This window comes from Aquarana catesbeiana, linkage group LG01, assembly GCF_042186555.1.
Source record: "Aquarana catesbeiana isolate 2022-GZ linkage group LG01, ASM4218655v1, whole genome shotgun sequence".
Classification (NCBI taxonomy): domain Eukaryota; kingdom Metazoa; phylum Chordata; class Amphibia; order Anura; family Ranidae; genus Aquarana; species Aquarana catesbeiana.
Genome location: NC_133324.1, coordinates 190,537,761 through 190,564,401, shown reverse-complemented (window position 1 = coordinate 190,564,401; position 26,641 = coordinate 190,537,761). Strand labels below are relative to the sequence as shown.

At 46.1% G+C, this 26,641-nt stretch overlaps 1 protein-coding gene across 2 annotated transcripts in view; it reads right to left on the bottom strand.

Moving 5' to 3' along the window:
* Window positions 1-11,337, bottom strand: part of DCP2 (decapping mRNA 2) — a 94,164-nt gene extending 82,827 nt beyond the window's left edge. For both annotated transcript variants that reach the window (XM_073624623.1, XM_073624624.1), the window contains exon 1: window positions 11,112-11,337. In XM_073624623.1, the coding sequence (XP_073480724.1) occupies window positions 11,112-11,164 (53 nt within the window). In that variant the 5' untranslated portion in view covers window positions 11,165-11,337. The remainder of the gene's footprint in view (window positions 1-11,111) is intronic.
* Between the last annotated feature and the right edge of the window lie 15,304 nt (window positions 11,338-26,641).

Here is a 26,641-nt window from a genome sequence, read left to right as displayed (position 1 = left end):
GTGGTGACCACGCTTTGGTCCAAGCGGACTACCGACTGGTCTATTAAGAGCAGGTCGTCCAGGTATGCGGTTATTGTTATACCTTGAGTCCTTAATCTGGCCAGAGGAAGGGCCAGAAGTAAACAAAAGAAGTGCAGTAGCTAGACCAAAAGGCAAGGATACAAACTGAAAATAAAGTCCTTCTACTTCGAAACGCAGATACTTCTGGTGAGCGGGGAAAATAATGATGCATACCTGCATGTACCTGATGTCGATTGATGCCAGAAGCTCTCCCCCTTGTAGGATGGAGACTACTGATCAGATTGATTCCATGCGAAAAGAGTGAATCTTCAGGCACCAGTTTAGATCTTTGAGATCTAGAATGGGTCTGACATCCCCATTTGGTTTTGGTACAGTGAAAAGGTTTGAATAAAACCCTGACCCCTGCTCTTCCACGGGAACCACCATGATCACTTTTTGAGACAAAAGTCGGTCTAACGCTAGAAAGAGAGACTTCTATTTCTCTGGATCTTTGAGGACATTTGACCTGAGGAAATGGGAATTCTCGAAACCCTAGTTTGTACCCTAGAGCTATTGTGTTTGAGCTCCTCCCTCAGCTCCCGGACCTGACAGAGCTGGTGGCCTTGTGACCGTGCACCTCATGGAGCCCATACCCCATCGGCACGTGAGTACCCATTTGGGGTAGTGGCATCTCTGCCCCCCCCCTCCATACGCACAGCTTTTTTGTTTTGTTTTCTTTTTGTACCATGCATTTTGCACTTCATCTAGAACAGTCCCCCCTTTTTTCCCTTTGTCTTTAGATATTGGTGCTTTATTGCCCCTGAAGAGTGTTTTGATACACGAAACGCGTCGGACTTACGAGATGCATCCAATAATCACTTTCCCTCGTACTGGGTCTATCAATCCTGAAGTTTCATTTATTCATTTACTTTGTGATGTTTGTGCAATTTATGGACATTTTACCTTTTATACCATTTGCTCTGCACCTAATTTTAGGGGCTTGTTTATGAATGTTTACAATGTATCAAATAGGGTGTATTTGTATATGATGTGACAGTCAACCCATATTGGGGTCATTATTATGTCATTATTTTACTATGTATTAATAAAATGGCTTGTTTTTGATGGTGACTGACCCATTGGCCTCATTTGCCCACCTCACTCAAAGTCCCAACCTTCCCGTTTTCTGTTTGCATAGGGATGGAGACTCGCGTCTCATATAAAGTCCCAACTTAGCCTCAAAAAATAGAGCTATTGTGGAGACCACCCATCTGTCCCAAAATTCTTCCTGCCAGACCTTTGAGAACTGCAGAAGTCTTCCCCCCACTCGAGTGAGCGGGGGCAACCCTTCATAAAGAAGCTTTAGCGTTCTGTCTTGCAGGTTTCCTCCCCTAGGACTTCTTTTGTCCCTGGGGTTGACCCTGACAATAGAGGCCGACGTGACTGCCTGGAGGCTGATGCCCCTGGCACTGGAGAAAGAGCCCGTTTAAATGAGGGACGTTTACTCTTTTTCTTAACTGTCAAAAGGGTACTTTTCCCACTTGATATTTTTTGGATATTTATCCACTTCCTCCCCCAACAGCTTTTCACCGCGGAAAGGAAAAGCAGCCAGGAGCTTTTTGCATGGCGCTTCGGCTGACCAACTTTTTAACCATAAGATTCTACGCATATGTACCAACCCAAGCGTAAGGAGAGAGGTTTGAGGAATAGAATCTCTGATTGCGTCAATTGCAAAGCACAAAGCTGCTGGCAGCTCAGCTAATTCCTGGGCCTGCTGTTCAGGGAACATCTTGAGTACCTGTTTCAAATGGTCTCTCAAGGACTGACATACCCTAATTACCGCCACTGCAGGTTGAGCCACTGAACGTGCAAGGGAAAAAATGTTTTAACAGGAATTCCAATTTTTTTATCAGTTGGATCCCTAAGCATTTGCGCATTGTCAACCGGACAAGTCAAACTTTTATTCACAGATATAGTAGCGTCAATTGCTGGTATACTCCACCTTAGTAAATTTTTCCTCCATAGGGTAAAGAGTTGAGCACTTTTTTCCTCCTAAAAAGTTTTCATCTGGGTGATTCCACTCAGAATACATAAGCTTTTCTAGTATTGAATGGACAGGAAAGGCACGCAAGGCTTGCGGAGGCTTTAGTGAACCCAAACAGGAAGTGGGCTCTTCAACTGACTCCGTTAAAAGGTAGCTTAAATGTGGTGTGGACCATTTCAGTAAGAGAATGCACCAGCAACTTATCAGCATGTGAAGCTGAAGAAGGTCCTTCCCCACTTGATTCCTCGGAAGAGGAATCATCAGCCTGTTCACGGTCCCCTGAGGGAGATTCATCTTCCCCCTCCCACAGTTCCTCTGAGGATCCTGGGTGGTAGAAGGGGACCTCATGCGTTTTCTTCCACTCTGTGAAGATGTGATTAAAGCCACTAATCTTTCCTCTAAACCACTCACAGCTGAGCAGAAAACCTGCTCAGTTATATAGACAGAGGCTGAAGTGTCGTAAGCAATTGCAGCCCCTGATGACCCTGATGGCTCACTCTGACCAGCCTCCTTAGAACAGGATGGTGTTGCAGAGGGAGGGTCCTTAGGACCTGAGGGCAACCCCTTTGTGTCCTTGGTCTTTGTGGCATTTGAACCACCTCCTCTGGTCATAGTGGTGAGCACAAACGCAGAGGTACCACCAAAAAAAAAAAAATGCACCCACTGCTGAGCAATAGTCCAGCAACTGCCGCTGCTATTAAGCTCAGCCTGATGCTTTAAGTAAATGTGCCTGGGACTGCCTGTGTCACCTATTCACATGCCACCCGTCCGCTCTGTGTCCCTCCTAGCTGTATGCACCTGAAAAAGATGCATTCTATAGCTATACAGCCCGCTTTGTGGACGCTGAAGCATGCCAATGCCGCTAGGCCCCGTCCCCTTCCTCCAACCACCCACCGCGCCCCTCCTATTTTAAAATAGAATGTTTTCCCGTCCGAGCGGGCTCCGATCCTGACCGGACCACATGGAGGACTGGGGGAGGAGGAGAGGAGGAGAGCTGCCGAAGGGAAATGCGGTAATGGTGGCGGGAGCGGCGCAACACACCGCCGTCTAATGCCATGCTCCCTCTGCCTGGAGGAAAGCTATCCAGGTGGGGGGACATTCCTAGGAGAAAAAAAAAAAAACCCTTTCCCACGACTTTAGCTGGAGCCTGGGCCAGAGGAAGCGTGCAGCTTGTACACAGAGTGAGACTGACAAGCATGGAACAGGTATGTGCTCTTGACAGACCCCAGTGGTGACTATAGGCCTGACAACATTTACTTAAAGGAGAAAACCCACAAGAATTAGAAAAATTCCTTAGGAATCTCCTTTACCTTATCCAGCTGCAGGGTTCTGTGGTAACAGACCCAATCTTCACCTCTCACGGTGGGCTCCGTTAAAAAACCTTCAGGGACTGGGGCCCCCTTTTTAATCGGGGGATCCACAGCCCTGGGGCTGCAAAAAGCACCCCGCCAGGAATATGGCTGAAAAATCGGAGTTACTTACCGGTAACGTCCTTTTCCAGGAGTCTTTCAGAACAGCACCATAGAGACCTTGGCTCCTCCCCTCTTGAGTAAACACCGCCTCCAATTTCAAGATTTAATCCTCACCGTCCCCCTGGCAAGCTGGGGAGACACAAGAACACGTCATAATAATCTCTATCTTACCTGACGTTCTCCTGCGATGAGTTCTTCAGGAATGTCCCAAAAATTTGGGTGGGTATCTATGCTGTCCTGAAAGACTCCTGGAAAAGGACGTTACCGGTAAGTAACCCCGATTTTCCCATTTCTGTCTTTCAGGACAGCGCCATAGAGGATAAGCGAGCACCTTACCTTAGGGTGGGACTACTGCCTGCAGAACTTTACGACCAAAAGCCTGGTCTTTTGCTGACAGTAGATCAAATCTGTAGTACCTCACGAATGTGTCAAATCTGGACCACGTTGCCGCCCTACAGATCTGCTCCAGAGACGCACCAGCCCACTCTAAATGGTTTGGTACCTTCCAAGTACTGAAGGACATACCTTCCAACGTTCAATTTATGAAAAATAAGTTCCTGTTCCCTCACAGGATTCGAACAGAAAGTGGGCAACACAATTTCTTGGCCTCTATGAAAACTTGAGGCCACCTTTGGCAAAAAGGCCGGATCGGTTCTAAAAAAAAAAAAAAAAAAAAAAAAAAAAAATCACACGGTCCGGAAACACCTGGAAAAAAGGTGTTCTAATAGAAAGGGCTTCGAATTCACTCACTCTCCTTGCCGTAGTGATCGCCACCAAAATCACCATTTTGAGGATGATCCATTTTAATGTACAAGTCTCTAACGGCTCAAAAGGTTCCACCGTAAAGGCCTGTAAAACTAAAGAAAGATCCCACATTGGGAAGGGGGAGACTAACTGGTCTTTGCCTGCCTAAGGCTTTAAAAAACCTAACTATCCACGGGTCTATTGCTAGCTGTCTTTCCAAAAAAACGCTCAGAGCAGATACCTGCCCTTTTAGGGTACTAAGGGCTAACCCCTTCTCCGGCCCTGATTGCAGAAATTCTAATACCGCTATGGGACTGCGCATATCAAAGGAACTTTCTGTGCACCAGCTATTGAAACGTTTCCACGTCTTCAGGTAGATAACCTGCGTTTCTCTTTTTCTGCAATTCAGGAAGGTTTCCACTAAACGATCTGAGAAACCCTTGCCCCTCAGCAATTCCTTTTCAGTAGCCAAGCTGCGAGGCTCCACCTCTCCACCTGAGGACAACAGATTGGCCCCTGAGAAAGAAGATTCTCCTGGACTGGCAGAAACCAGGGAGGTTCCGCTGCTAGACTCCTTAGAATGGAAAACCACGGCCTCCTGGGCAAATGTGGTGCAATTAGAATAACAGTTGTGCTCTCTAATTGGAACTTCCTCAGTACTGTTGGAATCAGTACAGGAGGAGGGGGGGAGGCATAACACCTGGCGAAAGACCAGCTCTGGGCCAACGCGTCCACTCCAAGTGCCCCGTCCCATCTGTTCAGGGAGAAGAAAAGACGCGTCTTCCTGTTTTCTCTCGAAGCGAAAAGGTCTACACAAGGCCTTCCCCACTTTCGAGATATTGCCTTGAAAACCTCCTGGTTCAAAACCCAGTCGCCTTCTCTCAGCAACCTCCTGCTGAGGAAATCCGCCACCTGATTTTGTTCCCCCTTCAAATGCACCGCCGAAAAGGGACAGGACATTTGCTTCAGCCCCCCTGAGAATAGATTCTGCGAGGACCCACAGGGATCTGCTTTTGGTACCCCCCCGCTTGTTTATATAGGCTAGTGCTGAGGAGTTGTCCGATCGGACTTTCACATGCTACCCCAGCAGTTCCCCCTGAAAGGCTGAGTGCCAAGGCTATAGCTCTCAGCTCCCTCCAGTTCGAGGACCTTTTAGCGTCCCTTCTCGGCCAGACGCCCTGAACCATACGGGAATCTAGATGCGCGCCCCAACCTGTGCCACTCGCATCGGTCGTGATACTTTTGGACACTTGTAGGACCCAATCCAGACCCTGTGAAAGATTGGCCCCCTTTCTCCACCACCAGAAGGATATCTTGATCTGACTCGGTATCATTATCAGGGAGTCCAAAGACCCCTGACTGCCATCCCAGACCCTCAGGATGAATAGTTGTAGAGGGCGAAAATGCAATCCTGCCCACTGCACTGCTGGAAGGGATGATGTCAGTAAGCCCAAATCTGACATAGCTCTTCTTACAGATATCTGATGACTGCCCTGGAGTAACAACATTGCCCTGTCCACCTTCTGGATTTTTTCCAAGGGAAGGAAGACTTTCTGCTTTGTTGAATCCAACACGTAAACCAGAAAGACCACCCTTTGAGAATGTATCAAGTTGGATTTCTCCAGGTTCAAGAGCCACCCTAGATTCTCCAGGATGTCTCTTGTTGACTGTAGATCCCGCGAAAACTGTTCTGGGGAAGAGGCAAAGAGGAGCAGATCGTCTAAGTATGCGATTACGGAGATGCCTCTGAGCCACAGAAAAGCTAAGACCTCCACCATAACCTTGGTGAAGATGCGGGGGGAAGAGAATAGCCCGAAGGGAAGGGCCCTGAACTGCAAGTGAAATGTCCCTTCTTTGGTATTCACCGCCAGCCTGAGGAACTTCTGGCACCCTTCTGCGATGGGAAATGTGTAGGTAGGCATCTTTCAAGTCCACCGATGCCATGAAGCAGTTCGGGGGAAGGAGTGCTTTCACCGAGTAGATAGAGTCCATTCGGAACCTCTTGTAGGTGAGCGAGACATTCAGAGGCTTCAGGTTCAGGATGAGCCTGAACTTCCCCGACGGTTTGCAGACCACAAAGATGTGGGAATAAAAGCCTCTGCCTGTCTCGCCTTCTGGGACTCGTACAACCACCTCCTGTTCCTCCAACTCCTGCAGAGAGGAAAGAAGAGCTGATGACCTTTCTGCGCATTTTGGCAGCGTGGTGACCAAGAGTCTGCGTGGTGGAGGTTCTGCAAACTCCAACCGGTACCCTCTTCTTATAATCCCCAAAATAAAAATTGGTTGGAGGTGATCGTCTCCCACTGTGGGAGGAAGCACCCCAATCTTCCTCCCACTGTGGTTCCGTCACTTGGTCTTTTTGGGCTGCTCAGGAGAGCGAAAAATAGCCCCCCCACGCCCTTTTGACCCCAACCCTTTTTCTGTTGTTCAGTTTTTGGGGGGGGTCAAACCTCTTCCAGGGGCGAGACTTTTTTTAGTCTCTGCAAATTTCCTTTTAAAAGGAAAGGCCTTTTTTTCTGTCGGCCGTCCGATCCAAGACGGCCTCCAGACCAGGTCCAAACAGCAAGTCCCCTGTGAGAGGAATTCCGCAAAGTTTAACTTTAGATGCGGTATCTCCCTGCCACGTCTTAAGCCATAAGGCTCTCTTTGCTGAATTGGATAATGCTGCCGATCTTGCGGACATACGCACCGATTCTGCCGAGGTGTCCGCAAGATAAGCCACCCCCTTAAGGAGCATAGGGAAAGACGACAGGATCGTTTCCTTAGATGTCCCTGCCTCTATGTGCGCTTTAATCTGCGTCAACCAATATTCCATGTTCCGTGCCACCACTGTGGACGCCATGGCAGGCTTCAGGTTACCCAGGGAAGAATCCCAGGAATTTTTCAAGAGGGAATCTATCCTCTTGTCAATGGGATCTGGGAGCGCCCCCATGTCCTCAAAAGCCAGGTCAGTATGCCTGGAGACTTGTGAAAAGGCCGCGTCAAGTCTAGGAGATTTATTCCATACCAGCGCCTCCTCCTCTGCAAAGGGAAACCTTCGTTTCAGAGTTCTTGAAGAAAGGTTTCCTTTCCGGGTCCTGCCACTCTTTTTTGATGGGATCAACCAAAACCTCATGGACCGGAAACACTCTTCTTATGCTCTCCCAGGCCCCTATACATCTGGTCATGGAGAGATAACTTCTTCCTTTCCTCCTGGATTCCTAAAGTGGTATGGAAAGCTCCTAAAAGCTCCTCCACTTCTTCCAGCGAAAGTTTGTAGCGAGAGGCTGTTGTGGATTCCCCATCCACTTCCTCTCCCTCCGACTCCCCCTGGGGATCTGAAGAACCGCTATCAGGCTCCTCCTCAACCTCCTGTCTGGCACCTCCTGGATTCTCTCTACTCCCAGAGGGAGCATCCATTAAACTTGGAGCAATACTCCGTTGTGCTGGTGGAGAAATGACCTGGGGCTGTGGCAACTGAAAACTAGAAAAGTGTTTTAAAAGCTTGCAGTGCTAGAAAGCTCCTTGACGGACGCTAGATCCAAACATTGTTCCACTGACTGCTCCCTTACGAACCCCTCTATACACTCCTTACAAAGTGGTTTGGACCAAGACTCCCCCAACGTAGCTCTGCATGAAGGGCATTTTTTCTTGGGATTATGGGGTGACTTGCTTTTTTCCGTAGACTTGCTCTGAAAAATTGAAAAAATAAAAACAGTCAGAGAATTTATCCACCAGCACCTCCACAGAGGGCCACCAGGGGTGCTCTTCCCAGGATCAACCACCACCAGGGTCCCGGTTACAACCCTTCCCCCCACCACCAGAGGAAACAAACACCTGTGGAGCTTACAGGAAAGGGTTAAGGGAACACCACCCCAGGGTTCCCCTTACCTTTGAGTGGCTGGTGCAGGAATCTGTGGGAGCAGTTCGAAAAGCCTCCGCTTCCGACATCTTCCCTCTGGGGAGTGTGTGCTCTCCTAACCTCCGTGTGCTGTCCCCACAGCAAAGATGAGGCAGCACCAGCCAAGTGCATGTTCCGCCTTCAATCCCCGCGACTGGAACCGGAAGTCGCGGGTATAGAAGAAAACACTGACCCCCGCCAGAACTGACGTCACCCGCCGTCCGACCCAGCACTCAGAGCTCCCACGCTGGCTGCATAGAGCAGGCGGATCTTCCTGTGCCTCCGCCCCGTGCCACCCCTGGGCAGATAAGGCGGACCCCTCCAGCTTTTCTCTTCGCCAAGAGAAGCTGGAGGAACGCGATCTGCAGTTGATACAGGTACCGGCCGGATGCTCACAGACAGCCCGTCCTACTGGTATCACAACATCCGTGGGAGGTGACGCGATCATGTCGCTCAGCCCTACGCGCCGTTTCGGAAGCAAATTACGTCTTCCAGGGGCTGTCTGTGAGCATCCGGCCGGTGCTCCAGACTGTTTTTTTAAAGAGCGCTTATTTCCGATTTTACATGTGAGTGTACATTTTATTTGATTTTAATAAAGCCTTAAGATTTTACACTATTGGAGCCCCCCCTTCTTTTCCATACATGGTTACATCACTCTGCTGAGAGCCCGATGTTTCGTGGATCCATCCATCCACACCAAGGTCCCTGATGTTCCATCCCAGCTTTTCATCTCGGCTTTATGGTGGTCCGGAGCAATAAGATCCAACAGCTCACTCAGACCCTCTGTAACGGGGGTCATGGGTCTCTGGTAAGCGGCCAGTCACTCTACATATGGTGGTGGACCCAAGCACTTGTGTTCCTATACAGCAGGATCTTCATTTAATATAATACTCGGGTGTTCACACATTGACTCACATTAATTCTTCTTTATTGCTGCACATTAGGTTGTAGCTTTGATGCTAGTCTTATTGTTTTATTGCACATGTTTATTTATATGATATATGACCGTACATACATTTGGATTCAGTCTAAAAGGTGATGTCTTATCACTCTAAAAAGATAAGCGTTACAGGTAAAACCTCGTTTCTTCAGACACGAGGCCCGGGTACCATTCAATTCGATCTGGAAAAGACACTGAATGGATCCGGTTGCATGGCTTGCCCCAGCAAGGAATATTCCAGCGGAGCTCAGCACAACACATCTCTACTCGTGACCAGCACCTAAGACACTGGCAAATAAACTGAGGTACTCCCGGTAAGGGGAGAGGTTATATGGGGAATTGAACTTCCTGTTTAGGGTGTGCCAGTGTCCATCACCTGAAGGTGCCATATAACCCATACAGTTATTAATGTGGCTCTGTGACCCGTGATGTACGATAAAGAAATCTCCTTTACAGATATTTAGAGACCCTGTTTCCAAAGAAGAGCTATTATTTATGTATTACAGGTATTTTATATAGTACCAACAGTTTTACACTGCACTTTATATATTATACAAATCACATCAGTTCCTGCCCACAAAGAGCTTACAATTCAAGTTCTCTCTCTCTTATACACACTGTATATGTACACATACTAGGGCCAATTTGGTTAGGAGCCAGTGAACTTACCAGACTGTCTTTGGAATGTGGTAGGTAACCAGAGTACTCATAGGAAACCCACGCAAGCACAGAGAGCCCATACAAACTCCATGCAGATAGTGTGCTGGCTGGGACTCCAACTAAGGACTCAAATGCTGCAAGACAGATGTGTGCCAACTAACTGTTTTAATTTTTTTTTTTTTTTTTTTACAAATAAATATGTGAAAAGTGCGACTTGCATTTGTATTCAGCCCCCCAGAGTCAATACTTTGTAGAACCACCTTTTGCTGCAATTACAGCTACAAGTCTTTTTGGGGATGTTTCTACCAGCTTTTGCCTATTCTTCTTTGCAAAATAACTCAAGCTCTGTCAGATTGGATGGAGGGCGTCCAAGAACAGCAATCTGACCAGCTTCCTTGTCCCTGCTGAAGAAAAGCATCCCCACAACATGATGCTGCCACCATGTTTCACAATGGGTATGGTGTGTTCAGGGTGATGTGCAGTGTTAGTTTTCCAACACACATAGCGTTTTGCTTTTAGGTCAAAAAGTTCAATCTTGTCTCAACTGACTAGAGCATCTTCTTCTACATGTTTGCTGTGTTCCCAACATGGCTTCTCGCAAACTGCAAACAGGACTTCTTATGGCTTTCTTTCAACAATGGCTTTTAGGCCTCAAAAATAATTTTGAGGCCTGAAGATTACATAAAACCCCCAAACATTATATTTTTTCTGAAAGCAGACACCCTAGAGAATAAAATAGTGGTAGTTCCTTTTTTTAATGTCACGTGATTTTACTGCACATTAAAAATTTCAGATTAGCAGTAAAAATGCACTACACTGTATTATCAACAAAAAAAAAACTTTGGTCGAAGGTGTACGTTGGGTCATGTGACCAGGTTTCCGGTTAGACCCTAAATATGGGTAGAACGTGAAAGACGATCACAAAAGGTGGACAATGCCTGTCCTGCTCCCCTGTCGGTCAGGCGGAGTGTTGGTCCTAAGCTCTCTTGAACAGCTCCAGGCACCACCAATATGGTGGTGCCTGGAGTGTCGGACAACCCTGCCCCCCTCTGGCTACTGCGGTTCATCCCGCTGATCCCTACATTACTCCTGTGTCCTGTAGCAACATACAGGTGGTCAGGAAAAAGCATGGCACTCAGCAGGGGAACACATTATCTGACACACCCGGAAGTGTCAGGCCTGGGGCTGTTCAGGTGAGCACAGGGTCCCCAGAAAAGGAAGGCGCATGTATATATAACAGGCTGACAGGGCGAGTTTTCATGCCTCTGATAACACATAGAAGCCCATTTCTCCAGCAGAACTACAATTGCCAGTAGGCAAGCAATGCTGAGCCTTGTAGTGCCTCCATACAAGCCCTCCAGCCCCAGTCACCTGCACAGGTCGTCCAAGACCCCCTCGGGAACCTCCACACGCTTGTTCTCCATGTTGAACACAGGCACATCCCGGAGACAGAGCGACCCCGGAGCCTGAGAGCCGCGGACACCGCACTGAGGAGGAGGAGCCGGAGGAAGAAGCGAAACAACAACAATAACACCAAGTCTCCTCCACCATCCCTCTCCCTGCGTCACCTCCGCCGCCAGCCCTCTACAGGACGTCGTCATTCGGCGGGATCTCCCTCCGCCAATCAGAGCCAGCAAAGCTGAACCGGAAGGCGAGCGGGGAAATCTGTGGCCAATCGTAGCACAGCATCCAGGAAACCGCCTGGCTACCCTTGGCAACAAGGAAGAAGATCATTTGGAAGGCATAGATGGCATTCTCAGGCGAATTGTCCTGATGATGTTGTGTGCTGTGATCACAGCTTGTCACCCAGCATCATCAGGAGGGATGTGGCCATACATTTGTCTCATGTCATCATCACAGTGTGCATATAGATGGTGCTAGAAGAGTTCTGAACTCCTGAAGATGGGTGACAGGGAGACAGGGACACTGCTGATGGGAAGCCTGCTTTGAAATATATATTTGTCTGATATTTTATAGCAGGCTTCCCATCAGCAGTATATATATATATATATATATATATATATATATATTAGACCCCATGTGACTAATCTGCAACTCCTGGACAATAATTGTAGGGCCCCTGCAAACTGTAGTCTTTGCTTTGGTGCTTACTCTGGCTAATAAGGAAAACTATTCTTTAGGCTCACTTGTAGTAGTTAAATGGTTAGGTTTATTTCTTTCACGTTATATTATTTTTCCTATGTGTAGCACCCTCCTAAACTTGGAGAAGGCTGCAAGGTAAATTTATTTAGCTCCACTCTAAGCAGAGAAGGAGGGAGGGGTTCATTACTTAGGACTGTTCAGTGTCAAACAGACGGCTGTTCTGCTACTTCCCCCTGTCTCGTAGAGCCTTCTGAAAGTAACAGTCTGCATATTTTTGGGGCTCCGGCCAATCCCTGGGAAGGTGTGCCCAGAAGGTGCAGGGAAAGTTCATAAATATTCTGAGCCCTATCAGCAGAGAGTAGAGTTCCAGGGTCAGAGCTGAACACTTTTTAGTTTTTATCTACAGACATAAATGTGGTATAAACGTACACTCATAAAAAAAAAAAAACACACACACACACACAAATATATACATTTATTGGACATAATATATCAGTATTGTGTCAATGTGAAACAGGAAAACCCCCCACCCACTCGGGGTATGTCCCCAACATCACACAGGTCACCCCCGACCCCACCTTCCTTCCCAGAACCCCCCACCCCAGTCCAAATAACCTGGGCAACCCCTCTCCCAAGGGTACCCTCCCTAACCTTTCTACCCAAGCTAAAACCTAGCTCCCCCTCACAAAAGATGATTAGGTCCTATCTGTGTAGGGACTCTATGTGTGAAATAAGCTTATGCGAAACACGTAAGAAGATGGGTTCACGCCCCCCCCTCTTGGTCTACAGTCTGTTGTATACCAGTGATGCCGGTACAGCCGGTTAAAGGAACACTATGAGGGCGTCTGTCAGAGCTGGGCTCAGCCCTTCCTTCTCTGAGCTGGCCGCTCAGCTGTCGGCTAATTGCCGGCTCCTATCTCTCCACAGTGACTCACCTGTTAATGATATTCTGTTTGTCAGTCCTGCCTACTTAAGCCATCCAGCCCAGATGATCTCTGCCTTCACCCTGCTCACATCTCTAGAGACGCTCTCCTGTGTTCCTGTTAAAGACTTGCTTGGCTGACATTCCTTCTTGGTCCAGATCCTGCTTGCTGTTCTACTACGATCATCTCTGGCTCCCTGACGTTTTGGCTTGTCTGACTATCCATTCCGGTTCCTGAACTCTGGCTATGTTTTGACTACGTTTACTCTGCTTACTTTTTTGTATTATTATTATTATTAAACAAGTGAGATTTAACTATACTTCTGTCTCAGTCTGATTCATGGTTTCTGACAGGGTCTAGATATGCCTGAGAAACAAAAGACTCCAAACCTTGTAACATGCAACCTACAGCACAGCTGAGTGGATGCCTTGGGGGATCCTTAGCTGAAGCCAATAGCCCACAGCATCAAGAAATGGATGTTGCAACTATACTGGACTATTCACCTAAAGCCATCTAGATCGATGGGACTGGTGAGTGGATCATTTTCATGCATATTATTGCAGATCCATTAATTGAGTGAACATTACTTGGTGGCCAGTGCAATGTACAGTATGTGGGGAACTATATTTGCTGAACACGGAGTGGAGATTATCATTGCTGCATACTGTTGGCCTCCCCTGAGGGGAGAGAGAGGAGACGGACATTGCACTTATCACATATATCACACAGTAATAGACTGTGGTTCTCACTCTCTGCATGATTATATCTCGGGACTGTGACGAAAATGTAAGCGTAGGATAGTTTTGCCTTAACAAGATGTGGTGTGATCTGTAGAAGTAGTGTAATTGTAGATGTAGTTTAATTCTGGGTTATTAAAAATATAGTATTCAATGTCAGTCATGCACATATGTTCTTTCATTAGCATTTGAAAAGGACAGAAACAGTTTTTTCTAGGATCGAAGTGACACCTAGATGCCAATAAAAGTTCCCATTAGAGTAAACAGATTGCCACCTTCATGAGGCTCAAAGAAAACTGCTAGTTATCTTGGCTACACGGATCTGCAGGGGGCATTCGCAAGGCTCCGGACAGTCTGTAAGCTTTGATTAATATCAAGAGATCTAAGGAACCTATTATATCTCTCATAAAAGCTAAAATATTAACGACAAAGAGATGAGAATAATTCCTTTTGATCCTACAGCTGATGGGTTACGTGTACATGTAACTCTGTATGGTGTCCTAGAGAACCACACAAAACCGTTATATGGTGCCTGATTGCAGCAGGCAGGCAGTGATTGGTACTGTTGCGATCGGCATGATGCGCTGGTATCGGAAATCCTATCCACGACCCAGCAATCAGCGCCGTTCTGGGCCAATTCCACTCTGGTTAATTCAGAACACAAAACCTTTTGTGGGCTGAGACAGGAACACCCCCCAGGGTTGATTGGCCAAGGGCTAGAGTCCAGCCCACATCCATATTTCAATAAATTGGGTGGCCTGAGATATGGACATTGTTCTTCCACGAGGCCAGTTCGAAACTGGGGAGTTCCCACATGTTCCAGTATGCTTCTACTAACGGATAGACTTTGTTTATTTATTTCTGTTTTTATCCCTTTTTATTTTCATAGCAAATTGCCAATTGTGTGTCTGCATTTTTTGTATCTTTTTTGGTAAATCCTTTTTCTTTGTATATCTTATATGCACTGCCCACTTTCGGGATATTAAATGATAAAATTAATAAGTGACTTCTGTGTACTAAGCTAGGACTCATATCTCTGGAAAGGTTGTTGTATTTTAGTGCTTAAATACTTGGTCTAAGTTATGTGCCAATTGGTATGCAATTGCACTGTATGTTGGCAGATTGCATGCAGATTGTAAGCTAACAGATCTGCCAGACGCAGATCTGTGTGTGTGGTGGCTCAGCAGACCAATCTGCGGTCGAACTGTTGGGTAGTGGCAGGCTATCGTTTAATGTGTGTCTGGTGTGTGGGGACAGTGGGAAGAGTGATTAACACCGGGGTTCAAGCTTGCAGGATAGCTGGAAGAACCCTAGAAGTGTATAGTAATTGCTAGACTGCTCCCCAACCCTTAGAGTGCACCGGATTGTATGTAAGATTCGTATCTGCCTGTGTGTGGTCAGCTAGCTGGATTGGAGTGGAGTCTCCCTCTAGTGGTGGCCAAAGGTAGTGCGGGCTGTGAAAGTACCGCAGCCAGTCTTACATGCTCAGTATAAGTTCCCCATTATTCCGTTAGTTCCTCATACCCCGGTCACGGAACGCACGTCGCGGTTAGCTAGTCGCCGTGGGCGTGCAAATTCGTGACAGGGACATGTTCAGCTTAGCTGCTTATTCCAGCCAGGGTATTTTATATGAGCTATTTCAGCAGTGCTATGCAATGACAGATATCCCCTAGGTGGACATACATATACAGACAGCCAACCGACTGCAGATCTCTGTTGGGTCAACAGAGATCTGCGGTCAATCGGCTGCTAAGTGTTTCATCAACACAAGCTATAATTGCATAGCAGGCTGGATCCAACAGGGTTTTCTGGAGCTGCATTAGGAGAAAACAGTACAATAAGCTTGGATGGTATGTCAGGTCTCTTTTATGTAGGGAGCATTTGGGGATATACATCATCTGATTATTGTACCACATCAACTGCTACATGCTCATTTGGGGATACCAGTAATAGTACCCATCACATACATTTAAGGTTATACTGCATCATATCTTTCTGATTAACGCTGCAATTTGCTTCACTAGTACAACAGACGCTCCCTATATCTGTGTATGTACACTGGGTCAGGGGGTGGGACACAGCAGACACAGCAGGTGTTTATATTGCATGATTTAGCAGTTATACCATATACCAGGATTTTGTCAACCATTGTAGGAGTCCCTGTACAGACAGGAACTCATATTCTTTTGTGAGGGGGTAGCTAGGTTTTAGCTGGGGTAGAAGGGTGAGGGAGGGTACCGTTGGGAGAGGGGTGGCCCAGGGTATTTGAAGTGGTGGGGGGGGGATTCTGGGTGTGCAATGGGGAGGAAGGGGAAGGTTAGGGGTTACCTGTGTGATGTTGGGGACATACCCCAAGTGGGTGGGGGAAGGGTTTCTGGGTGTGCTGTGGGTAGGAAGGGGGAGGTTAGGGGTTACCTGTGTGATGTTGGGGACATACCCCAAGTGGGTGGGGGGTTTCTCTTTGCCACATTAATACAATATTGATATATTGTGTAGCACCCTCTAGTGCTAGAAGTTCCCAAAACTACAGAGGCACAGGGAGCAAGAAGGACAGCGGGAGAACACTGCCGGGCAAGTCTCCAGGAGGAACAGGAACAGCCAAGAGAGCTGGTGAGTGACACTGTCAGGAGGACTGGGAGGCACGCCTGAGAGGACTGTGATGGGTACAGAGCCAGTCAGGAGGACTGTGGTGGCACGGACAGTGGAAAGGGGCAGCTGCAGCCAGAAGGGCTGGCAGTGCCTGAAGAGGTGGTACTGGGAGCAGTAGTCACATGTAGGACAGCTAGCACTAAGGACTACCATATTTTCACTACACCATAGAGGTCTGCGGTCCCTGCCTGCAAAGGGCATTTGATTTGGGCCTTACAGAGCCAGTGTCAGGTCCCCACATCAGTGCTAGCTGGTCCTGGGAGTGATAGTCTGCAAGCAAGTGTATGTGCTGGAGGTCAAGGAGGAAGAGGATATATATACTGGAGTGTATATAGTTGAGTCCCTACCAATTTCCTTCAATCAAGTGGGCATCCCATAAGTACCCTATCCCCATCCAACTTCTATTCCCCTAATAAAAACAAAGCTGGGGGGAGGGGGTGGTAGCCCTACAATTATGTCCAATAAATGTATATATTTTTTTTAATTGGTAGCCTTTGTGGATTTTTCCTTGTGTGTTTCTTTTTGTATGGTATAACATTGGAAGCACCTCCCCTCAGTATTAGGATACAGGCACCATTTCAAACAACCAATCCCAGGATTCATACAGCTTTTTTTTTTTTTAATAAACTTACACCGACCGGCCACTTTATTAAGTACACCTGTTCAATTGCTTGGTAACAGAAATTGCCAATCACATGGCAGCAGCTCCATGCATTTAGGCATCTAGACGCAGTGAAGACCAAGCATCAGAATGAGGAAGAAAGGGGATTTAAATTACTTTGAACGTGGTATGGTTGTTGGTGCCGGATGGGCTGGTCTGAGTATTTCAAAAACTGTTGATCTACTGGGATTTTCACGCACAACCATCTCTAGGGTTTACAGAGAATAGTCTGAAAAATAGAAAATATCCAGTGTGCGGCAGTTGTGTGGACATAAATGCCTTGTTGATATCAGAGGTCAGAGGAGAATGGGCAGACTGTTTTGAGATAATAGAAAGGCAACCGTTACTGAAATAACCACTCGTTACAACCAAGGTATGCAGAATACCATCTCTAAATGCACAACACATCGAACCTTAAAGCAGATGGGATACAGAAGCAAAAGACCACATCTGGTCCCACTCCTGTCAGCTAAGAACAGGAAACTGAGGCTACAATTTGCAGACTCACCAAAATTGGACAATAGAAGGTTGGGAAAACGTTGCTTGGTCTGATGAGCCTTGATTTCAGCTGCAACATTCAGATGGTAGGGTCAGAATTTAGCGTAAACAACATAAAAGCATGGATCCATCCTGCCTTCTATAAACGGTTTAGGCTGGTGGTGGTGTAATAGTGTGGGGGATATTTTCTTGGCACACTTTGGGCCCCTTAGTATCAACTGAGCATCATTTAAACGCCACGGCCTATATGAATATTGTTGCTGACCATGTACTTTCCTTTATGACTACAGTATACCCATCTTCTAATGGCCACTTCCAGCAGTATAATGCACCATGTCACAAAGCTCAAATCATCTCAAACTGGTTTCTTGAACATGGCAATGAGTTCACTGTACTCCAGTGGCCTCCACAGTCATCAGATCTCAATCCAATAGAGCACATTTGGGATGTGGTGGAATGGGAGATTTGCATCATGGATGTGCAGCCGACAAATCTGCAGCAACTGCATGGGGCTTTCATGTCAATATGGACCAAAATCTATGAGAATGTTTCCAACATCTTGTTGAATCCATGCCACGAAGACTTAAGACAGTTCTGAAAGCAAAAATGGAGTCCAACCTGGTACTAGCAAAGTGTACCTAATAAAGTGGTCAGTGAGTGTACATGTGGCATTTTAACGCAGTGCACTACACATGACACCAGCGTTGTGATGTGAACAGGACACATAAAAAACAATGTTTTTCTATTTGTCCTTTTGGTGACCTGCATTTTTCTAGTGAGGTAAAACGCAGGTCTTTGCAGTATGTGTGAACGGGGCCAAATATTATAAAAGGCCAATATAGCAGAGTCCCTCTGAAAATTATGGGCTTTAGGAAAAGAAAAAAAAAATATACTAACCTAGGTGGATTCAGCATCGATCCAATGCTGCATCTGTCCCCGTCAGCTCTGCACAAAGAACTCAATCAAAGACCGCGATCGCTCAGTTCTCCCCCTCCACTCTGAGCTGAGAGTCTCCGGCTCTCTGTTTTCTACTGCTTACTGGATCGCTGGACTGTGGAGGGGGTGGGAGGGGCTTGCTCAGGCTCTCGGCAGATCGCTGAGAGGCAGGTGCCAGGCCAGGTTTTTGGGTGGATCCCGATCATACGGTCAGTATCTTCGCAGACACTGGACCGGCTCTGTGATGCCAGCCAACAGCAGGCTTCAAAATGGGTCACAGATGTGCAGAACTAACTGCGCTCCTGTGATCTATAGAAGTACTGTGTAGCCAAAAAAGCTTTAAATATAGCCTGGAGAAGCTACTATGGATAATACGGTTTACTTCCTCAACTGTAGCTTCAACATACACAGACATTTCCTAAAAGAGAAAAAGAAAAAACATAGTGCTCTCTGTAGTTCCAAAAGCAATTGACTAAGATTTGGAACCTTTGGATTGCCACTAAATACTTCCCTCTTTTTCATCTCTGAACTACTATTGCAACCTTATAGACCTATGAGACTTATGTGCTATTGATATGCTGCATGTCATGTTTTAGGATGTGCCCCTCCTTTCTTTCCCTGTGTGTCCCCCATACCTGACTGTAGAGTACACAATTGCTCCTTTGTACCTTGTTGACTCTAAACAGGTTTATAGTGTTTTATGAGCAGTATGCAGCAATGCCTTTGGTTGTAATTACCTTGAGCCAGAGTATGCCCCACAGGCTCGGTTTTGTACTTTTCTTACTTGAAAATGACAGTAAAATGAAAGTTAACCATTTAAGGACCAGAAGGATTTGCCCCTGAATGACCAGGCCATTTTTTGCGATACAGCACTGCGTCACTTTAACTGACAATTGCGTGGTCATGCGATGTTGTATCCAAACAAAATTGACGTCCTTTTTTTTCCCACAAACAGAGCTTTCTTTTGGTGGTATTTGTTTTGTTTTTCTTTTGCTATAAACAAAAAAATACCGACAATTTAGAAAAAAAACAATATTTTTTGCTATAATAAACATCATAAACATATGTATTCTTCTACATATTTTTGGTAAAAAAAAAATCACAATAAGCGTATATTGATTGGTTTGCGCAAAAGTTATAGCATCTACAAAATAGGGGATAGATTTATGGCATTTTTACTATATATTTTTTTTTTTACTAGTAAAAAAAACTAGTAAAAAACTAGTTTTACTGAGTGCATGCATAAAAGGAGCGCGGATAAGATAACACCATCACCCAGTTAAGAGGGCAAGAAGAAGCAATATATTTCTTTACAAGAGCACTGGACACTTTAAAGAGCACAAGTCACGTTGTTTGTTCTGTTTATTACTAATGTGAATAGGATTGTTTACATATTTAAGTTTTTATTAATTTAATTATCATAATTTTTTGTTGTGTGGATAATTTTTTCACCCAGTTTTTTTAATACAATTTAGTTGTTAATTATTGACTACAATCACTCTACGGTGCAAACACCAGCTTATGCAACCAGCTTCCGTTGCACAAATAGCAGGGGGTCAAATCCCCTCACTTTTTTCCTAATAACCTGTGATACGGATAAGCAGGAGTAAAAGTAAACATGGGTGTAATTTTCACACTAATCATCAGCATAGGACATCATTAACCTTGAAGGCATCCAAACTTTTGCACTCTGGAGAGGGTGTAACACATAAGCACAAATTAATGTATTTATTTGCCATAGGTGGTACCCATTTAATACATCACATCGCTTTTCAGTTATTATAATATTATTTTCCAGCACGTGTCACTTTATCTACTCTAAGCACCTTTATATTACATATATTAGTCCCTCTAAGAGGAACACCTACACCCTTCCCAATTAACTTTTCTGTACTCCACCCAGGTGGCAGTATTTTGTAGGGGCAGCAGTTGTCTCTTATATTTTATATATTTTTTATCTGCCTTGTACATCCCTTTGTGCGGAATCACTCATAATCTTTCCAAGGATCAAGATCAGCCAGGGATACGGCTCACAGGAAGAACACTGAAGTACTAAACTTCAGTCAAGAATGGGACTGAAGGGCCCACATCAGGTGCTGCCTAATTACTCAGACAGCCCAGCTGCTGGGAGACACCCACTGGTGGCCACCGGAACTGCGCCCTTCGACTCCAGGAACAACAGTGCCACCAGCAGGTGACCCAGGTAATGACACAAGTCCTGACAGTTACCCCCCTTGAGGAGCAGCCCTTGGACCCTCTATTCTTCCTTGAACCCAAAAGTCCATGTGGGTGCAGGATAAGTCCAAAATGGTTTCCCCTCAGTGTCTGATGGTGTTCTTTAGGTCTTTCAAACTGCTGGATAGCATGCCATTCAAGTCTGACAATTGGTCATACCGCCCACCACCAGGGTCTGGAAGCTGATTGGTTACACCCCTGCCGGGGTCCGAAAGTTGTCTGGGTTCCCCACAGGCCAGATCCCTGAAGGGGCACAACATCTGAAACCTATACGCCCCTAATGCAGCACATGTCCCAACGCTGGGACAAAGGCCAGCACCGAAAATCCCTGGTTCATACAGTTACCCTGACGCCAGGATGTCGTATTGCAACTGGACCTTCCACATCTGGGTTGCCAGGTACTGCTCCACACTCTAGCAGCCACTCAGGTCTACTCAAGGCATTGGTCACCCAGCAAGGGTCCCCTAATGCACCTAGGATTGCAGAGGTAGTACCTAGGTCAGGGCAAGGCTCAGATGGAACTCTGTCTTTTCCAAGAAGACCTCTATTTCTGGGGCTGAACTGGTGAATGCAGCTCTTACTTCCAAAGTGGGTATCTGGACTATAAGGCCTAGGCGCAACAGGGATTTAGGCGAGGTTGCAATAGGAATCTTTGACCAAATGGGTGACCTATGCCAGGCCTGCAAGAAACACAGAGGCACAGAGATATTGAACCCAACAGCTGATGAAACCCAAAGCCCACTACTAAAGGCTAGCTGGGCAGCGGGCCCAAAACTATTGGAGGTAGACTGGGCAGCAAACACAGGGGCACCAGAGGCAGGCTGGATAACATGCAGATGAGATTTAGAGGCAAGCTGGGCATCAGGCAGAGGAGAATCAGTGGCAAGCTGGGCATCAGGCAGAGAAGCATCAGCAGCAAGCTGGGCATTAGGAACAGAACCACCACGTTGAGCATTAGGACTTGTGTGGCATTTATGCCCCCAATGACGTCAATTATACTGAAATGTATTGGGCGCAACTAACGCACGTGACGTTGCAACACCTCTCAGGATCGCTGTTTGTGTGGAACATTTGTTACACTGTCCAGGATTGTTTTAAATACTTAAGTGCTTATTCATTGTACAAATGTGAGTAGTTTTATACATCTTGAAGTGCAATAAAGGTTTTATTTGGATTTACAGTAGTACCTTGGATTACGAGCATAAACTATTCCAGAAGCATGCTTGTAATCCAAAGCACTCGTATATCAAAGCGAGTTTCCCCATAGGAATCAATGGAAACTCTGATAATTCATTCCACAGTGACTGCTGGTGTATGCAGTACTGTATGTGGCAGAGGTGCGGGGGAGTCGGTGTATGCAGTACCGCATGTGGCTAGAGATGCGGGGCCGCCGGCGATACTCAGAGACACTTGGGAACTGAGTGTCTCCAAGTGTCACCAAGCATCACTGGCCCCCCCACACCTCTAGCCAAATGTGGTACTGCACACCCCAGCGGCTTGAATCCTGCTTGTCTTGCGAGACAACGCTTGCAAATCAAGTCAGGATTTTTTTTTTAAAATAGCTTGTATTGCGAAACGCTTGTAAACCGTGTTACTCGCAATCTGAGGTTTCACTGTACATTTTTGGTTTTATGGTGAACTCCAAGAATTATCTGGTTGCCATTGATGCTAATATACAGTATCTCACAAAAGTGAGTACACCCCTCACATTTTTGTAAATATTTATTATATCTTTTCCTTTGACAACACTGAAGAAATTACACTTTGCTACAATGTAAAGTAGTGAGTGTACAGCTTGTATAACAGTTTAAATTTGCTGTCCCCTCAAAATAACTCAAAACACAGGCATTAATGTCTAAACAGCTGGCAACAAAAGTGAGTACACCCCTAAGTGAACATTTCCGAATTGGGCCCAATTAGCCATTTTCCCTTCCGGTGTCATGTGACTCGTTAGTGTTACAGAGTCTCAGGTGTGAATGGGGAGCAGGTGTGTTAAATTTGGCGTTATCGCTCTCACTCTCTCATACTGGGAGTTCAACATGGCACCTCATGGCAAAGAACTCTCTGAGGATCTGAAAAAAAGAATTGTTGCTCTACATAAATATGACCTAGGCTATAAGAAGTTTGCCAAGACCCTGAAGCTGAGCTGCAGCATGGTGGCCAAGACCATACAGCGGTTTAACTGTACAGGTTCCACTCAGAACAAGCCTCGCCATGGTCGACCAAAGGAGTTGAGTGCATGTGCTAAGCTTCATATCCAGAGGTTGTCTTTGGGAAATAGACGTATGAGTGCTGCCAGCATTGCTGCAGAGGTTGAAGGTGTGGGGGGTCAGCCTGTCAGTGCTCAGACCATACGCCGCACACTGCATCAAATTGGTCTGCATGGCTGTCATTCCAGAAGGAAGCCTCTTCTAAACATGATTCACAAGAAAGCCCAAAGTTTGCTGAAGACAAGCAGACTAAGGACATGGATAAGTGGAACCATGTCCTGTGGTCTGATGAGACAAAGATAAACTTATTTGGTTCAGATGGTGTCAAGCGTATGTGGCGGCAACCAGGTGAGCAGTACTAAGACAAGTGTGTCTTGAATATAGTCAAGCATGGTGGTGGGAGTGTCATGGTCTGGGGCTGCATGAGTGCTGCTGGCACTGGGGAGCTACAGTTCATTGAGGGAACTGTGAATGCCAACATGTACTGTGACATACTGAAGCAGAGCATGATCTCCTCCGTTTGGAGACTGGGCTGCAGGGCAGTATACCAACATGATAATGACCCCAAACACACCTCTAAGACAACCACTGCCTTCCTCAAACGGAAGGTGGAAGGAGAGCAAGGTCTCTAACATCCACCGGCTCCGTGATGTCGTCATGGAGGAGTGGATAAGGACTCCAGTGGCAACCTGCGAAGCTCTGGTGAACTCCATGCCAAAGAGGGATTAGACAATGCTGGAAAATAATGGTGGCCACACAAATTATTGACACTTTGGGCCCAATTTGGACATTTTCACTTAGGGGTGTACTCACTTTTGTTTCCAACGGTTTAGACATTAATGGCTGTGTGTTGAGTTATTTTGAGGGGACAGCAAATTTACACTATTATACAAGCTGAACACTGTAGCAAAGTGTCATTTCTTCAGTGTTTTCACATGAAAAGATATAATAAAATATTTACAAAAATGTGAGGGGTGTACTCACTTTTGTGAGATACTGTATATTGCTGAGTATGAAACTTTGCAGAGGCCCAGGCAAGCAGCGTGGGTCTGACTCTCCTATGATGATTTACAGGCTGATTTGATTCTGTAGTAGGGTCTGTCTGTTCTGATAAGAGTCCACTTCTCATGGTTGGTGATGGTCCACAGGGTGATCGCAAGATCTGATTGAACACAACTTTTTTAATCAACACAGTGGTGTTTTTGTTATTCAGCTGGGACCATTATCACATTATTTTTTTATTTTTTTTTACACCCAAAATGGACTTATAATTTGTTTTTGAATTTTATTGTGGTTGCACAGTATAACATTTAGCATGGCAAGCTATTTATTACAAGATTTGGCATGTTTGAGCCTTTGGGGAGCCCTCTTAACGAATTAGACATTTTATAATTATTTCATTGCTATGCATTATTGTATTTTAACATACACTGTATTACCAAAAGTATTGGGACGCCTGCCTTTACAATCACATGAACTTGTTGTGGAACTTCCAGAGCGCTTTTCAGGTGCTTCAGAAGCGCTGCCCATTCATTGGAATGGGCAGGGGCATTTGGGAGTGCTGTATACAGTATTGGGATTGTATTGGGACACCTGCCTTTACAATCACATGAAACTTTAATGGCATCCCAGTCTTCGTCCGTAGGGTTCAATATTGAGTTGGCCCACCCTTTGCAGCTATAACAGCTTCAACGCTTCTGGGCAGGCTGTCCACAGGGTTTAGGAGTGTGTCTATAGGAATGTTTGACTAGTCTTCCAGAAGCTCTTTTGTGAGGTCAGGCACTGATGTGGACAAGAAGGCCTGCTCGCTGTCCCTGCTCCATCCCATAGGTGTGCTATCAGTTTGAGGTCAGGACTTTGTACAGGCCAGTCAAGTTCTTCCACCCCAAACTCTCTCATCCATGTCTTTATGGACCTTGCTTTGTGCATTGGTCCAAATCATTTGCTGGATGGGGATATTGGTGATATTGGTGCACACCAGTGCACAAAGCAAGGTCCATAAAGACATGGATGAGCGAGTTTGGGGTGGAGGAACTTACTGGCCTGCACAGAGTCCTGACCTCAACGCGACAGAACACAAAAGAGCTTCTGGAAGACTAGTCAAACATTCCCATAGACACAATCCTAAACCTTGTGGACAGCCTGCCCAGAAGCATTGAAGCTGTTATAGCTGCAATGGGTACGCCAACTCAATATTGAACCCTACGGACGAAGACTGGGATGCCATTAAAGTTCATGTGATTGTAAAGGCAGGCATCCCAATACTTCTGGGATGCCTGCCTTTACAATCCCAATACTGTATACATCGCTCCCAAATGCCCCTGCCCATTGCAATGAATGGGCAGCGCTTCTGAAGTGCCTGAAAAGCGCTCTGGAAGTTCCACAACACAGGCATTTTTAACCCCTTCTTTGGAGTTAAAAGCTAGTGGCCAAAAAGCGCTACTTAAGCAGTAGTAAAGAGCCACTAAAATGAGCTGCGCTTTACCGCTAACGCTCGGGCGGCCCCAGTGTGAAAGGGGTTTTAACCTTGTGGACAGCCTTCCCACAAGAGTTGAAGCTGTTATAACTGCAAAGGGTGGGCCAACTCAATATTGTACCCTACGGACTAAGACTGGGATGCCATTAAAGTTAATGTGCATGTAAAGACAGGTATCCCAATACTTTTGGTAATATAGTGTTTGTTGTGACAAAAAAATTTGTAAAGATTATTTCAGTCTCTGTCTTTATACACCAGTAAAAGTCCACAGTGTACTCCTGTCCCTTTCCCCCCTATCTGTTGGGGGTTGGGAGTTTTTACTATGTTGTAAATTGGATGTGGTGCATTAGGCTGCAGCGACGCTTTGCGGGTCGTTTTCATCCTTTTTCGGCCGCTAGGGTTAAAAGCACCCCGCTAGTGCCCGAAAACCTCCGTAAAAACAACGGTAAAGCACTGCTAAAAATAGCGGCACTTTACTGCCGACGCCCCAGTGTGAAAGCAGCCTTAAGCCTCGTACACACAATACGATTGTTGGCAGGGTATTGTCTGTTGACAGACTGTTGTCCTAAAATCTGACCGTTAGTACGCTCCTTTTGACAATTGTTGTCTAACTTTTGGCCAACAAATGTTGGATGGCAGGCTAGTACATTTTTGGCAGACAATGGTCTGTTGTCAGATTTTCGTATCGTCTGTGCACAAATCCGTCACACAAAAGTCCAAAGTACAAACACGCATGCTCGGAATCAATACTCACCAAACACGACATTAGTAGAAGGTGCCCAAAGGGTGGCGCTCAGGAGCTGAAATTCCACGTAGTACGTCACTACGTTTGTGTTTGTTGGCCGACAATTGTGTGCCATTAGTATGCAATACAAATTCCTGGGACACGCCCTTGGGACAAAAGTCTGACGCTCTGTTGGCCAACAATCCGATCGTGTGTACGAGGCTTTAGAGTATTTTTCTCTCGTTTCAGTATATTTCAAGACATATGGGAGGGTGCTGACACAGCATTAAAGTGGTTTTAAACCTCAGACATGAAATATGAACAAAGCATATCCCTCTATAATGTGTGCTTGTCTCAATTAAGAGCATTCAGTGTCATTTCTGTCTGCTGTTTCATTCCTCTGCTATCAGCATGAGTCACCTCTGACACGTTTTTCTGACACCAAGAGAAAAATGGCGACGGGAGGGACCTCCAGCTGATTGACAGGCTCAGCTCTGTTCTTGTGTGCTGTGTGAAGGGGTGTATCTCTTCTCTCAATCAGCTGACAGAGCTCTCCTCACTGAGCTCTGCAGAGTGTAATTTCAGCTCTCTGCCTCCTTTTTTTTTTTTTTTTTAACTCTCAGACAAGCTTTAAATATTCTGCACTTTGTATGGCTGTAGAGGAGAGAGGGCTGCAGAGATATAGTTGCATCTTATGTATGTAGCACATCCCCCTTAGAAACAGCTGGTGAATAGGGATCCCCACCCTA